General features: G+C 40.6%; 1 protein-coding gene across 2 annotated transcripts in view; it reads right to left on the reverse strand.

The window, feature by feature from the left end:
• PAH (phenylalanine hydroxylase) overlaps window positions 1-15920 on the reverse strand; it is a 56249-nt gene continuing 40329 nt past the window's right edge. For both annotated transcript variants that reach the window (XM_054988810.1, XM_054988809.1), the window contains exons 6-13: window positions 10307-10503; window positions 9996-10131; window positions 8765-8834; window positions 6781-6837; window positions 5571-5666; window positions 3442-3575; window positions 1910-2025; window positions 1-1756 (exon numbers count right to left, since the gene is read on the reverse strand). In XM_054988810.1, the coding sequence (XP_054844785.1) occupies window positions 1713-1756; window positions 1910-2025; window positions 3442-3575; window positions 5571-5666; window positions 6781-6837; window positions 8765-8834; window positions 9996-10131; window positions 10307-10503 (850 nt within the window). In that variant the 3' untranslated portion in view covers window positions 1-1712. The remainder of the gene's footprint in view (window positions 1757-1909; window positions 2026-3441; window positions 3576-5570; window positions 5667-6780; window positions 6838-8764; window positions 8835-9995; window positions 10132-10306; window positions 10504-15920) is intronic.

Below are 15920 nucleotides of genomic sequence, written 5' to 3' on the forward strand. Positions count from 1 at the left end.
TTGTGAAATCAATGTTTTTATTTACATAACATATTATAGCTTTTACAATATGTTTGAAAGAAAATACAGTTCTGTAAATTAACCTCTATTTTTACAAAGCATTTAAGTATAGCTGCATTTAATATCACTCAAAATATTTCACTTTATGTGAATGGGCCAATAGGCAAATCTTTCCTAGGAAGCAGCTGCAGGGGAGGTGGGGAGCTGAAGGGGGGGCAGAGAAAGTTTATAGGGTAGGACGGAGAGAAGGAAGCAGAAAAAAGGGAAAGGGTATGGGGGCTTTCAGGGAAAGGGGAAATTGTGTGTGGGGGTGGGGGGAGATGAGATTCCTCCCTCTCAAGTGGTTGGGAGTTGCCCACTGGTAGAGACCCATTTCTGAAAGTTGTCTGTTTTCAGTACAGGCAAATAGTAGAATGATTCTTTGGGTAAACAGATTCAGAAAGACTGTTTCTTAAAGTTCTGCTTGTGGTAAATGACTTGGGGAATATATTGAATTTTGGGCAGGTTGTATTTTAGCAGTAATAAAAATGTTTTTGAATACATTACCATATACAATGAATGTTTACAATCTCTGTGCTGTTTGCTTCTGTTCATAAAAGCAGGGGAGACGTCACAAGTAGTTCAGAGTTAAAGTGGATGATACCTCCCCCAGGCTGAAGAAGTTAGCTGTCCCTTTCTTTAATAGTGTCTGCAACTATGTTTCAAGATGTAAACATCAACTTGCCATGACGGGTATTACTGTTTCTATGATTTTTGTATGCATTTATAATTTCTATGTGACCTCTCCTTTAAAAAATCTGTGATAAAGAATAGTCACAATACATCTACAGCTTTAGAAAAGTGCCCCATGGTACTCTTTGCCTGAATCAAAACACAATCATTTGAATGCTCTTGCCCTATTTTCCTTAAATCATATAGAGATAATGCAACTTGGCTGCCTCTAAATAGGGTGCTTGATGAAACATTAAATTTTCCAATGAACTTGATAGTCCTGGACTTCAAGATCTTGTGTCTTTACTACTAAAAATATGGGAAGAATCTCTTATATAAGACTGAGATCCTTCTTGCTGCTCCCTGGCTCTGACTCCTTCCCCTTACTTTCCCTCCAAATCCTTGTGTTAATATAGCATCTCAGGGAAGAACTACTGGCTCAAACATAACTTCCTTGTGCATTACCTGAGGCATATCTTAAGACCTAGAGAGAGCCAGTTTGGTGTAGTGGTTAAGAGTGGCAGGACTCTTAATCTGGAGAACTGTGTTTGATTCCCCACTCTTCTGCTTGAAGCCAGCTGGATGACCTTGGGTCAGTCACAGCTCTTCCAGAGCTCTCTCAGCCCCACCCACCTCACAGGGTGATTGTCATGAAGATAATAATAACACACTTTGTAAACTGCTCTGAGCGGGCATTAAGTTGTTCTGAAGGGCAGTATATAAATAGAACATTGTTATTCTTAGAAATTATGTAATTCTGATAAGAAGAGTCATTCATTCATTCATGGAAATGAGTTTTTATACTTGTGTTACAGATAATTATGTATCAGACAGTAAAGCTTTTTAGAAATTACTTGGCTATAGACATTACAGTGAAAAGAATATGAAATATGATTACATGAATATTAATGATTGGTGCATTGATTTTTCTTCTAAATATTTGTTTCAATGCCACAAAACTCTCAGAACCACCAGTAGGATTGTTAGAGGTGACAGCGTCTTCATTTTATCTTCTGGAGAGCATTGCAAAGGAGTCCCATTTCATCTACAAAGAAATTAAGAAAGTCAGCCTGTGTTAGCACTTTATTTATGGCAGCCTGCCCCCTTCCCTGGGGTGCATAAACCAACATTGGAGTGCATCAGAATTGGAGCATTTATTTGAAAGGGAAATCAAAGACTAGTAAATGCAGCTACTTACTGCTGATAGAATCGGCTAAATTCTTCAGCTGTTTTGCATTATCCAGGACCTCAATCCTTTGGGTATATGGGTTGTAGCGGACTGAGAATGGACGGGGAATTGTGGAAGCATATTTCCTGAAGAAGAAGACAGAAATGTCAAGTGCTTCCAAATGTTTATGTGTAAGCAATGTCATCCTTTCACAAACTGTGTAAAATTTAAAGAGGAAAATAAATGAACCACTGATCAGACAGCTAAAAAAATTGCAAGATTTAGGGATATCTTTGAGATTGGCTAGAAAGCCTTAGACAGCAGTATTGAACAGATCTAAATCGGGTCCTACTCAGATCTGTTCAGTGGGGCTCACTCCCAAGAAAATGATTTTAGGATTTGCACCGTTAATCTGTGTACCCTCTTTGCATTCATTGTGTTTCTGTGGACAGGTATTGCACTGAAAAGTGTCTTGCTCATTAGGCTGTGCAAGCAGAAATTTCAAAGGTTCCTCCAGATGTACTCATAGTTCTCCTTTGAATGGGCAGCACAGAACTTTAATTGCAGCTCCAAGTTTCCCAACCCACACTCCTTGGGTCAGAGCACAGCATGCGAAAATGTCTCGAGGTCCCTGGTGTGCAGACAATGACACAACAGGGGAAATGAGAGCTAGTATGGTGCAGTGTCTTGAGTGGCAGACTAGGATCTGGGCAACCCAGGTTCTATTCCCTGCCCTGCCATGGAATCTCACTGAGTGACTTTGGGAATGACACACACTTTCAGGCTAATCTACCTCACAAGATTGTTGAAAGAGAAAAATGGAGAGGAGATTCATATAAGCTGCTTCAGGTCCTCTTTAGGGAGAAAGATGGGGGTACAAATGAAATAAGAAAAATCCAGTGCTTCAAGGTCTTTGGGAGGATAAGATCCTTTCAGACATTTTCAAACCTCATTTAAAATTTCCAGTAATTATAGTTGGATGCCCAAAATGGATATGAAAAGCTCTATATATTTCATATCAATATGTATATATTTGTATTTCTGTCTGTTTCCAGTCCTCACCTGTGGACACACCATGTTACAGCAGAGAGATTTGTAGAGCAATTACACCACAGCTTTAAAATGGCACCTATATTCCATAATTTATTTATAATAAAATAAATTGGATGAATATTTGTCAGAGATGCTTTAGGCTGATCCGGCACTGGGCAGGGGGTTGGACTAGATGGTCTGCATGACCCCTTCCAACTCGATGATTCTATGATTCTATGAATTCCCCATCTCAGCCATTGAGGCGTCGCATAGAAAGAGATCCATGGGTGAAACTATTGGTACTGAGAGCCAGTGTTCGTTCATTGCTTTGGAAAGGAAGATGAGTTTGGGGAGTTCCAAGACTTCTCCTCATACATGTTTCAGGTGTTTCCTTGTATTTAATCTCAGCTTGGATAAAGTGTAGGAGAGTTTTAGGATTCAGCTCTGATCTTTGTGTCCCTTCCTCAGGATGGACATTTAAAAGGACCTCCAATAATTGAACTAGAGCCTAAAAGAGAGGAAGTTGTTACCTTAACTTTTGCTTTGCATCTTTAAAACTTTCAGCAACGTAGTACTTGGGCTGGAATTCAGTGACAGGATATTTCTGGACTGCTGTATTCTCCAAACTGAGAGGTTCAATGGTCGGTTTATCCGTTAAACAATACTGAAGGGAAGACAGAGAGGTTTTGATCAAAAGATGCATCCATCCAGTTCAATGGGCCCCTGGTCAGCTTTGTGATGCATTCACACATCCAGATACACACAGTCTGAATTGGCTGTGTACATCTAAGGCTCCCTGCACACAAAGATCCCTCCTGCTAGAATGAAATGACATGGGCTTAGAGCCTAACCTCCTTTTCCATGTTTGTCTACAGAACGGGGCATGCAATATTCTTCATTTCCATTGCAGATGCTCATTTTTATCTCCCATACTATAATGTTTCATTAATTCCCAATAGCTGAAGTGGGGGTGGGGCAGCGATGGCAGGCTGCAGAAGGAGGGCAAAGGTTAAGAAGTTCCTTTTTATGCTGCTGTGCTCACCAAAGTTGCCAACTTGGGCTTGGGAAGTTCCTGGAGACTTGGGGGCAGTGCCTGGGAATGGTGACGTTCGGGGTGGGGGGAGCCTACCAGGGATATGATGCCATAGAGTTTGCCCTCTGAAGCTGCAATTTCCTCCAGAAAAACTGATCTCAGTAGCCTGGAAATCAGCTGTGATTTCAAGAGCCCCCCCCCCTGAAAGTCAGCAACTCTAGTACTGGCCCAGCCACAGAAAACATATCCTTGCCTCATTCTTCTGTCCAACAGACCTGTGAAATGCAGTCTATTCTTTTTTTCTATTTTATGACATTGAACTACGGGACAGTGACTTGTCCAAAACAACTCATATCACTCAAGGTGGATCTGGGATTTGAATCCACCCAGGATTCCTCCTAGGGCTGGTTTTTATTATTTTTATTATTATTTAATACAAGAAATGATAAAACTGTACAGTACAAACAAGAAAGGGATTAAAACTAAGCCATAAAAGACATTATCAAAACCACTCTTGGCAAATTGTTAAAAACCCAAGAATTACAATAAACAAGCATTTAAACTTTGTTGCATTGGGGGAATTACTCCTTGGGCATTTAAAACATCTAAAATTGGTTTCCATATTTCATCGTATTCAAATAAAGGGACTGCCATATGCAAGTTCCCAAAAAATGGATTATGCATAATCCTACCCATCAAATATTGCTCCCAGATTTTCTGATACCATTTTTTTAGCAATGGGCCTTTGAGGGATTGCCAATTCCCAGCAATAACCAGACAAGCAGAGGCAACTAATATTCGAGACAAGAGATCTGGTATTCCTATCTAGGGCTAGTTAAGAGCTCTTACTGAACATATTTCAAGGTACCATGCCACTCAGACCCATAAGACATGCTTTTTCCTCTGCCACATAAATGCAGCCATCCCCAAATCTTAACCCAAGCTTGGCTCGATAGCATTCCCTCCACTCTCCATGTCGCTGGTCTTTCAAAATGCTTTTTTCCCATTGAGATCACAGCCATTGCCAGGCACAAATTGCAACCTGTGATGCTCACTCTTTCTTCATCAGGAATATCCCAGATAACAACATTGTAGCTGGGATCCTACATTACAAATTATTTAGAGTAATATTTAATCTAGTCTGGCCTCTGAAAAAGAAGGAAAACACTATCTATTGTCCCAGATTGGTTGTAAAGCCAATACTAAGTACTTTCATAGTAATTTTCTCAAGTGGTCCCAGCTCGTTGCAACCATTTTTTGTAACAACAACCCTATACAGATGGCCAATATAATTATCTCCATATAAAGATAGGGGAGGGCTGAGAAGTGGTGGTGTGCCTAAGGTCTTCTATTACCTTATGAATGAGTTCACTTCCACTTTTATAGTTCACATTCGCAACCACCAGTTATAGTGCAATTTGTGATTTGTATATATATATATATATATATATATATATATATATATATATATATATATATACACAATTTGTATATATATATACACAATTTGTATATATATATACACAATTTGTATATATATATACACAATTTGTATATATATATATGTGATTTGTATATATATATATATATATATATACCTGTTTTGCAGAAGTAATGGATCCCTACCTGTAGTTCACCAAATGATGACAGCAACCCAGCCCCGTAGGCCTTTATGGCATCGCCTTCTTTACACAGTCCAAACTCCACGGTAAACCAGTAAACCTGGTAGAAGATAAAAGTACAATCATTCGTAGCATCTATAGATAAAGTCTGGTGATCTTATGATGAGTGAGACTAATGTACTAAGGAACAGTACAGGAATGACACCCCCTGACAGGGTTGCCAGCTGTCCTGGAGAAAATTGTCCTCTCCCTTTAACAGAACAATTGGAATATTTGTGGAATCCAAAATTAAGATGCATGGAAATGACTTTTGTGGATTAAATAAAAGGGAAGGCTTGTTATGATCTTGATTGAATTTGATAATTATTTTTGAATATATATTGTTTTATGCATACAAGTTTATGGTTAACTTGTAATTTAAAAATGTAGATTTTTAAAAAATTAAGAAAAAAATGAACAGAGGCTTTCAGTGCAATCAAGCAGAGTTACTCCATTCTAAGCCCATTGAAGTCAATGGGCTTCAACTGAAGTAGCTCTGCTTAGGATTGCACTGTTAATGTGTAGGAAAGGGCAGCTGAAGGTTTTATGGCATGGAGGCAAATAACATCCCAATAAGCCTCTGTTCAAGGGGCAGGACTTTTTTCCTCCAGGTTGTTGGCAACTCTATCACCTGAAGACTCCGTTGTAGGAACTTAAAGGACCATTCTGAGGTTTTGTTATGGCTAATGTTGATGGTCCTGTGGTATTGTCCCTTGAGTGGATATGGTGATAGAGTTGGAAAAGCCCAGGGACCAGTCCTTGGGCTCATATCTCCATTGGGTGGTCCACTGTTGCTGGTAAGGAGTTTCCCCAGGTTGGTGTGTTCTCTCCTCGTCTTCTCCTCTTTGTATCTCTGGATATAAATTTCTCTGCCTGCTGAATGTAATACTTCATGCATGTGATGAAGTTGGCTCTGACTCACTAATATTTATGTCACAATACGTTCTTTATTCTTTTAAGTTCTAAAAGATCTGTTGTTCTGGCTACAGCAGAATAACATGGTTACACCTGTAAAAATGTATAACAAAAATGTTAATTTTATAACTATACAAAATAATAGATTTACTATTTCACCGTAGGATTTCTAAAGCAATCTGTATCTAAGTAGCTCAGAGCTGCCAGCCTGAGTTCATTACTGGGCCAATTTGATAATCCCAATAAAATTCTAGACTTACTGTAGCAAGTTTCTCAATAAATTCATCTGGTGCTCCCAGGGAAGCCAATCCAATTTCCTGTTTTAAAAAATGAAAGGATATCATTCACTTAAAAAAACCCAAAATACAGTTCATCTTTACTTTGGCACTAGTGCTGAATTGAATTTCAGGAGTATATATCAAGCAAATTCTCTGTCTCTCTTTTGCAAATATTTACATATATATTCCTATTTATCCCTTAATATTAAACATTAATTTTAAGAAGGAAAACTGTAAAATGCATCATTTAAGATTTGGCATATTTTAAAAGGTAAAATTACATTTCTAAATTAAAAGATTCAAACATAAAATTCAGAAATATTATTACATTTTGGATTCATGAACATTACTTTTTCAGCTTTTTCTGGCACTAACTGCAAAGGTGTTTTTGAGCAGGCAGGAGAGGAGAGGTTGTTTGTCTGTCCAGGAGCATATTTAACACAAAAGCCAGGTACACAAGCCTAGGTGGAATATTATTAAGGCTCAGACAAAGTGTGTCAGTGCCAATGAAGATACATCGTTGTGTTATTCTTCTCTCACATGATTTTAGTATCCCCACCTCAGTAATATAAACCCACTGAAAGGACCACTGCATCTCAAAGTAAGAAGTTTTGTATTCTATTCAAAAGCTTTGCTCAGACAACCAGTTCCCCCCGCAAAAATTAACCATTTTCTTCATTCTTTTTCTTCTTCTACCTGCTCTCCAGGCCAGAAAAATTCCACGAACAGGTTGAGTAAATATGGAACTTCTTTTGACCCATTTCCAGATAGAGGTGGCTCACCCACAACAGCTCACTGTCTGGAAAATGCCACAGGACTGTGCGACAGCCTTCTAGAAGGGATGAGGTGGCAAGCATCTACCCCTGGGGCCTTGCAGCAAGAGCTATATACTTGAGATTATAGGGGAACTTGAAGGTAGATTTGAGCTCTAGCTTACTCTGTTTAATAAAGTGGTTTATGATGGTATAATAGAGTATTATGTTTGCATAGTAAATAGTAATCATCGTTGTTACCCACCTTGGGTCCAGTGTTGAGAAAAAGAAGCGGTATATGCAATGCTCAAAACAAAATATATAGAAATGGTGAGTTCCTTTTATAGGCTCTATCTTGCCTTTGCTTCCTATCTAATGTCACCTGCCTTCCTGTTTCATACTTAGATTCTTTCATCCTTTGATTTCCTTTCCTCCATCCCTAATTTGGTACCAGTTCTGACCTACCCAGAACCCATCAGTTCACCTGTTCCTACTGTAAGCTCTTTTCTTCTTGCCTTCTTCTCTTTGCTTTACTTTTTTGGACTTGGGCAGTAGCAGTATTTTGGATTGTGACCAAGACGGGCCCCCTCTTGGGTTTTCTAGAGTGATTCTAAGTAGAGTTGACTTAAATTGACTCAGAAGGGTATAATGCCGCTTAGGACAGCACAGTTAAATCCTGATCTTAAAAACAACAACAATAGATCGCTATACACCTAGGCCCATGAACCCTTCACAGCTCTGCTACCCAGTTAGTCATTACCACATTCTGTGGCAGTGAATTCTGAAGGACAGTTGTATGCTGTATTGCGACCAATCATTTAATAAGATGTTTTTTAGGGCACTAAAAACAAATTATGTCCCCAAATTTAGTTTTTTTCTGATAACAATATCTGGAGGTTTGGAGCTTATCTAGACATCATTGTCTATTTTGTAAGTGATCTTCTGAATAGGGTTGATAGCTCCAGGTTGGGAAATTACTGGAGATTTGGGGGGGGGTGAAGCCTAGAGAGGGCAGAGTTTGGGGAGGGGAGAGAGCAGAGTATAATAGCATAGAGCCCAGCCTCCAAAACAGCCATTTTCTCCAAGGCAACTGATCTTTATGGTCTGGAGATCAATTGTAATTCCAGGAGATCTCCTGGAAGATCTCCAGCCACCACCTGAGATTGGCAACACTACTACTGATATTGTCATAATCATATAAAGTCTTTACTTACTTGGGAAAACTGAGCAAAACTGGGATCAGCAAACAGAGGAACATGTCCTAGGAGCTCATGGCAAACATCTCTATAAGAGAAGGCATATGCACAAATTCTTTTTTGTGACAAATATTATTTATGTTGCCAAAAAATTTAAGATCTAGACTGACTGCTTAATATTTACATGTCCCAACCTCTCCATCATGAACTTCTAATTCAATATGTATTGAATACTTGGTGGGCAGGGGGAACTAAAAACCAGCCGACACTATTTCCATTGGATCTTGAGAAAATAAAAGGGGAACAACTCTATAAAGGTATTAACCATTATATACTAGCCAACAGGGTTGGCCCAATCAACCATGAGCAGCAGATTTTAGATACCACAAAAGAGTAGAAAATTATGAATTAATTTATTGTTACACTTGCATTTTCTGCTTCAGGCACCAAAATATTTTCTTTATTTATATCATTTATATTCCGCATTTCTCACTGTGACTCAAGGTGGATTACATAGTGTGAGATTAGTACAATCACTGGCAAGGACAAGGGCAGGCATTTCCATACAGTGTCAAGAACATTTCCATAAACAATGTCATAGGGTAGATGAATACCAGTTTACAAAGACATAGTATTAGCAAGGATCCAATATGGGGTTGAAAATTGATGAAAAAGAACATAATTAATTCGAGGACTTACATTAAACAACATGAAGCACAGGTGGTATATAGGAGTACATATTTAAAGCAACAGATAATATGTAAGGCAATATAATGGTGAAATCTATGGTTCTTGACTCATTCGCAAAACATCTGGGACCCCTTCCCTACAATACTGCCCTCTTAGCTGAGAAAAAAGCCTTTTTGAATAATTCAGTTTGCCTTGTTCGCAGAAAGCCAGGAGCGTGGGGGGGGGGTCTCCTGACCTCCTCAGGCAGGCCATTCCATAGGGTAGGGGCCACCACAGAGAAAGCCCATGTACAGGCTGCTGTTAATTTCACCCATGTACAGGCTGGCACCTGCAAGAGACCCTGTTCAGATGAGTGGAGGGACATAGGGAGGGAGGTGGCCCCATAGGTACCAAGTCCGTGAAGAAACAATACCTTGAACTGAGAACGGTAACTGGTAGGTAGCCAATGGAGAGACTGTAGGATGGGAGTGATGTTCAGCCCTATCTGCTGACCTCATATTATATTCTGAATCTCAGGCAATAATTCAACTATACATGCCTTCCAAGACAAAATACTTACGGTTCTGGAGTGTACATTGGCCTTGATGAATGGCGAATGTATTGTGTAGAATGAAATACTCTGAAAGCCAAACCAGCCAAAAAATCCCGAGATGATAGCAGTCCAGCCACAGGACGTAAGCGAAATCCAGTGCAGCCTTTGCATACAGAAAGAATGCATATCACAATATTGTTAAAGTAATGTTTGGATAGGTTTATATTTGGTCTATGCATCCTTCCTGCTACTTCAGATATAGAACAATTAATTACAGTATGTTTGTCAATAATGGTACAGATAGGTCAGACATTTGACCTATCTGTACCATTACTTACTTTTCAAGAAATTTGAGACATCTTCCAGCTGGGGAATGTTATCTTCTTGGTAGCCACAGTACTTCTCCAGGAGAGGGAGGACATGGTTGTGTTCATAGCAGGCATGGGTGGGATAGAGGGTCTTCAGTTCCTTGAAGACTACGCCCCATGTTTTCTTCTCTTGCTCTGTATATGTCACCCTGGGGATAGGTTGTCCACTAAAAAGAAAAAATTTACAAAACGTTGAGAAATTCTAAAAGTATTCTCTTACAATGGGGCAGCTATTTTTTTGAAGGGGCACTTCCTGAAGACAAGAAGATGATTATTTCTGAAGTCTTCTGAAACACCTTCCTGATCAAATGATGTAAAAAGCAATCAGGAGGACCACCTCTTTGCTTTGCAGGAGAGGCATTTTGAGGAAGAAATAAAGGGTGCCTTGAAGCACTCTGAAAGGCTGGGGATAACTGGACTATCTTTTACATTAGGTTCTATGGAACACAGTGAAGCGCAAACAGTTAACTGGCAGCAACAATAAGGAGGAGAAGGCAACATCCCAAACATTTCCCCCCATATAAATAGTTGCCATTTTCCCTAGGCCCCCAAATTCCCCCCTCCACAGGCACTGCCCACAAATCTCCAAGAATTTCTCAGGCCAGTGTAGGCAACTCTACCATAGGACCTCCAAATGTTACACTCACAGGGAACCCATTTACAAGAGATGAAAATGGAATGAATGAGTATGTGCACTATAGGCTACCGGGTTCTCGCTGGGGGTAGCAGATCTTCTGCCCCCAGCTCCTATTTCCTGCTGCCACTTTGGCATCCAGAGGGAGAAAAAAAATAAAAATTATCATTGGCACGAGAGTGTTATATCACTTTTGAGGAAAACCAGGAAGTGATGTCAATCCACTGTAAGAATCGCTTGTTTTATCACAGAGCTTCTGGTGATTCATAGAGCAAACTGATGTCACTTCCAGGTTTCCCCTAGAAGTGATGTAATACTGTCTCATAATGGCTGCCAGCCCATTTCCCCACCCCCCTGACTCCTGTTGGTTGCCAGCAGATGTTTGGCAACTCTAATGCACTGTGGGCAATGATCTTTCTTTCAAATCACATTCAGTTCTTTCTTTCAAACCACTTTCAGTTCTCTAAAACTTTCCTTCCTGATTTCTTATTTTGCAAACTATGGCCCAGCATATTTTGCTCTGGCTTTGTAATTCTGTAATCTGGTTAACAGTGAATCTGGCACATATGGTAGCCCCAGAGGATCTGATCATAGGATAAGGGCTCAGATTAGAGAACCCCTTAGATCTCTGTGGGCCCCAAAATTCTGCAGTCCTGTGATTCAGCTACGTTAATGGCTCAGCAGGAAGAGCAAATCTGCCTCTACCTAAATACAGTTATAGCACTGTCCGCTTCGGACCAGAAGGGAGTCCTTTGACCTGTTATGCTTTATTGCCTTGACATTAAAACGGGGGGAGGCCGATTCTTCAGGAAAATAATAAAAAAATGGACAGGCGACTCCCCCACGGTTTTTCCAAATCAAAGAGTCTTTTCCAGCAATTTAATAAGGTTTGTGACACTGCTGGGATAATACAAGGGATTTCCAAAGCTGCAGGCTCTTTGTTGAAATACGAGTGATACCCCACCATTCCCCACCCCTTCATTTTAGCCTCAGCCTAGTGGCAACCCCCCAATAATGGGGCAATTTTCTGTGTCTCTGCACCAGTCCTCCTTGATCTATGGAGCTTTAAACATGATTTTGAATTAGAGGAGGGGGTGAAGTGGGATGGCTTTGGTTTCTATAGCATTGACCTTTTCTAATTAATCCTTAGGCCACCTTCATGGGCCTGGAGAAAAGAGCAGGGGCTTAAGGCACTGTCAGACACCCATTTGAAGGCAGCTGAGATCAATAGACCGGGGCTCAGGGTGGCAGGTGAGAGGGGAGAGAGGAAAATAGGAACGCAAAAGGAGGAAAGATTTTTTTTAAAAAAAAACAGCTGCTTTTTTAAAAAAATGAGTCTCTCGGAGTGCTATCTTAAAATGTCCATCCTTTTCTGAAGAATAAGTTTGATAAGGCTACACATTTCTTTTTCATTCCTACAGTTTATTTTAATGTGGTATTCTAAGCGGCTGCCACTCTGAGGTTTGGGTAGAATCTCCCTGTCTCTCATATATGTTTCTCTCTCTCTGTGTGTGTATTATGTATGTATGTAGGCACATATGTATGTTGAGGGGATGCTGAACTTGGCCAAGGCCAGGAATCTGCATTCTCAGACGAGGCAGATTCTAAACTGCGATATTAACATGGGATTGGGATACGTACAAAAGACACAAACCCCTTGCCTTTCCTTCATCTGCAATGCACAGAAGGGCTAGGAGAGGAAATGGGGAATCTCAATTCACACTGGAGAAAGTTGAAGTCAGTAAGAGAATTCCTCTTCACACATTTTATTCATGGAGACATTGTATGTGTGTGTGTGTGGGGGGGATGAGCTGGCATGCACATTCTCTGGAATGTATATGAAGACTCCACACATATGCAAACATATATACATAGGCATCAGACTAGGGACCCTGAAATATCAGGGTTCTTGATGGCAGAGGGAGAGCCCTGTACATGTATGCTTTGACATACACAGGACTTTTCACCATTGTGTGGCAGCACATCCATCAGGGGCAGCGCTTGCAGCTACATTTCTGCTTCCCTCTATCAATGGGTTCAGTCTCCCTTGATATATTATGTGCAAAACTCTAGACTCCAAGCTTCCTGGGAGCTCCCCATGAAATGAAAATGGCAGCAGATGGGCCCTGTTAGCCATGGCCAAGCTCTGGTGCTAAACATGATACAAAATTCTCACTTCAATGCTGGAAAAGGCCCAGAACTATTGGAATCCCCCCTCTGAATGATGGTTAAGGAGAAGGTGGTTAAAAGCATGTAGGGTGCAACTGTACAGATACGTCTTATGGTACAAATGCACTGGTAAGGTCATTATGGCTACACCTGCACAGTGTGGATGTTTCAGGCTCTCTCCATCCCAGCCTTGTCCTCATTTTTATGGACACAGAGAGCTTTGGGTGCTTTCTGCATGCACACTTACACTGGGCTTTCTGGGTATTTGGTCCATAAGAATCAGATCTGCTTTGTGTCTCTAATTCTGCACTTCAGGGAGTCCAATTGAAGTGGTGTCTATTTTTTTTTTTGCACTAGGCACTTGGCTGAGGACTCGTCAGTTGCATCAGTTGATCAACTAAGTACACATCAGTTTCCTTAGGTGATTGGCTGAGGACAGGTCAGTTTTGTCAGTTCATTGGCTGGGGACAAGTCAGCAAGATTTTCTTTTTATGTTTTTTAATGCAATGTTGCAACATTGTTGTTTAAAAAATTGAAAAGGGATTTACTTCCATTCCTAAAATTTCTCTTAGCCATATTGCAGCTGATAGACTTAGGAAACTTGCATTTTTTAAAAAAATGTACCGTTGCAACATTGCAAACTTTTGTTTTTAAAACGTTTTTTAAAAAGAAAAAAAACTGGATTGATTGCTGCTTCAACCAATCAGGATGCAGGGAGATAAAGGGAAGGATGAAAGGCAGAGTCAAAGCCAGGCCTCACACTGAAGAAAGAATGCTGCACTTCAAAAAGCCCTGGTTTGACTTTGCTGGAAAAAGGGGGGGGGGTATGTGCACAGGGAGAAAAACTTTACAAAACTCAGGGGTGAGGAAATCGCCTCTGCAGCTGATGCAGTCTTTCACCATGCAGAATGCAATAAAGTCCAGCAAGCAATTTGGAGACTGAATCGGGCTATTTTGACCATGCATGCAGAACTCTGGAGAGAAATTGATGCAGTATGGGGCCAGAACTCACAAAAAAGCTCAGCATGGGAAAGACCTTCATCAGTCTCTCTTCCTCTGGCTGCTACCCAGATTAGAGAGGATGCCAATTTTTACTCCAATTAAAACACAGGGATCTCTGTCAACTGGGAACTAGTCCTAAGAGAAGAAGCAACTTGGCACAACAAGTTTGGTTCCAGCTGCATCTCCATCAGAATTTGAATTTGAAAGACAGTCAAATTCTTCTCTGGGTGAGCCTTCATGGGAAGGAGTCCTGTAGTTGTGAGGTAACCTGTGAACAAGTGGCACATACTCATGAAACTGCCTATCACGGGTACTAGTCTCTACTCGGACTGAAACATGAAATGGACCATGGACAATAAATAATTATATAACCAACTAGGAGATTTGTTTGTCTGTTTATAGTCCCAAGAGCTTATTAAGTAGATTTTGCTCATCAAAATAAATTCGCAATTAAAGTGCCCATTTTATTCCGTCCTCCATGCAAACTAATAACAAAACAACCGGGGGGGGGGGCGGAATCACACAACGCAACTGGGCCTGAAACAACACACACAAGAGCAAAAGATCAAGACCAGATGTAGTGAATTATTTCAATATTGTTTACGGATCCTGCTTTCATGTAAATTATCCACACGCACCCTCCTCTCTCCTGTTCAATGGGAAGCATACAAGCGCTACTTTATTCAATGCTCAGGGCTTTGTAGTTCCTTCTGATACGGCAGCACAATTAAACAACAAAGCATTGTGGCGTTTTGGAGAGGTCATCAACTGAATGCAATTTATTTCTCTTAAGCTGTAATTTTAGGATCAAGGCAGTCCAAGAAGGATTTAAGCACACTGTAGAAAGAAAGCCACCATGGAGAAACTAAATGCTATGGGAGAGAATCCACTGGATGAAAAGGGTGCCCTAGCACAGAGCCAGCCAGTCTGGTTTTGATCCTGTAGGTGGTCCTGAGCCCATAGTTCTTCCCCATCTTCTCCCCTCTCCTCCAGGTCCGTATCTTATCTCAGCCCTTTAGATCTACCTTGTCCTCTGCAGCCATACCCCCATTGATGACCTTTTTAATGGTCCAATGCTGGAACAGGGCAAGAAATGGCAGGAAATGGTACAATGTACTCACTTACTATTTTCATATTACTCAAAGTGCTCCCTCCTTTATATCTCCTGAGCTGCAAAGGGATTGCCACATGGGTGAGACATGAAGTCCTGTTCAGGAGAAATATGTCCAGGGAATGTGCGGAGGGAGAGCAGGGTCATGCCATCCGGCTCAGCTGGCCTCTGGTTAGCAGAACCTGGGTATAGACAAGCCTATGTGTCTAAAAACTGGCCACGTGCAGGCTTTGTCCTTTGTGTGATCTCAGATGTCATTAATTTAACCTTGTCCTCCCTCTGTGGCCTATTGGCTGGCCCCAACTTGTTAGGCTTGGCATCTGCTATGATGGCTTTGAATTTTGATGGCTCGTTGGCTAGTCTCTTGGTATGTTGTGATATTGGGGAGTTCTGTTTTTAAATGCTATTTTATAGTTCTGTTTTATTTGCAGTTTTTTTGGAGGGGGGGTGAGCTGGCTTTAACCTAATATTAAGAGAAAAAGCAGCACAGAATTTTTAAAATAACCAAATAAATAAATAAATAAATGCCCTAAAAATCCAGGCCCAAGAGCATGCAAACAGAAACTACATATGAAAGCTATCTGCTGGATTGTGGTTGCTGCTTTGAATTCGAAGGGCCATGCAAGGAACTTCTGCATATATAGCAGAGATTGGGAGAGGAGTCTTCT

This window comes from Eublepharis macularius, chromosome 9, assembly GCF_028583425.1.
Source record: "Eublepharis macularius isolate TG4126 chromosome 9, MPM_Emac_v1.0, whole genome shotgun sequence".
In the NCBI taxonomy this organism is placed as follows: domain Eukaryota; kingdom Metazoa; phylum Chordata; class Lepidosauria; order Squamata; family Eublepharidae; genus Eublepharis; species Eublepharis macularius.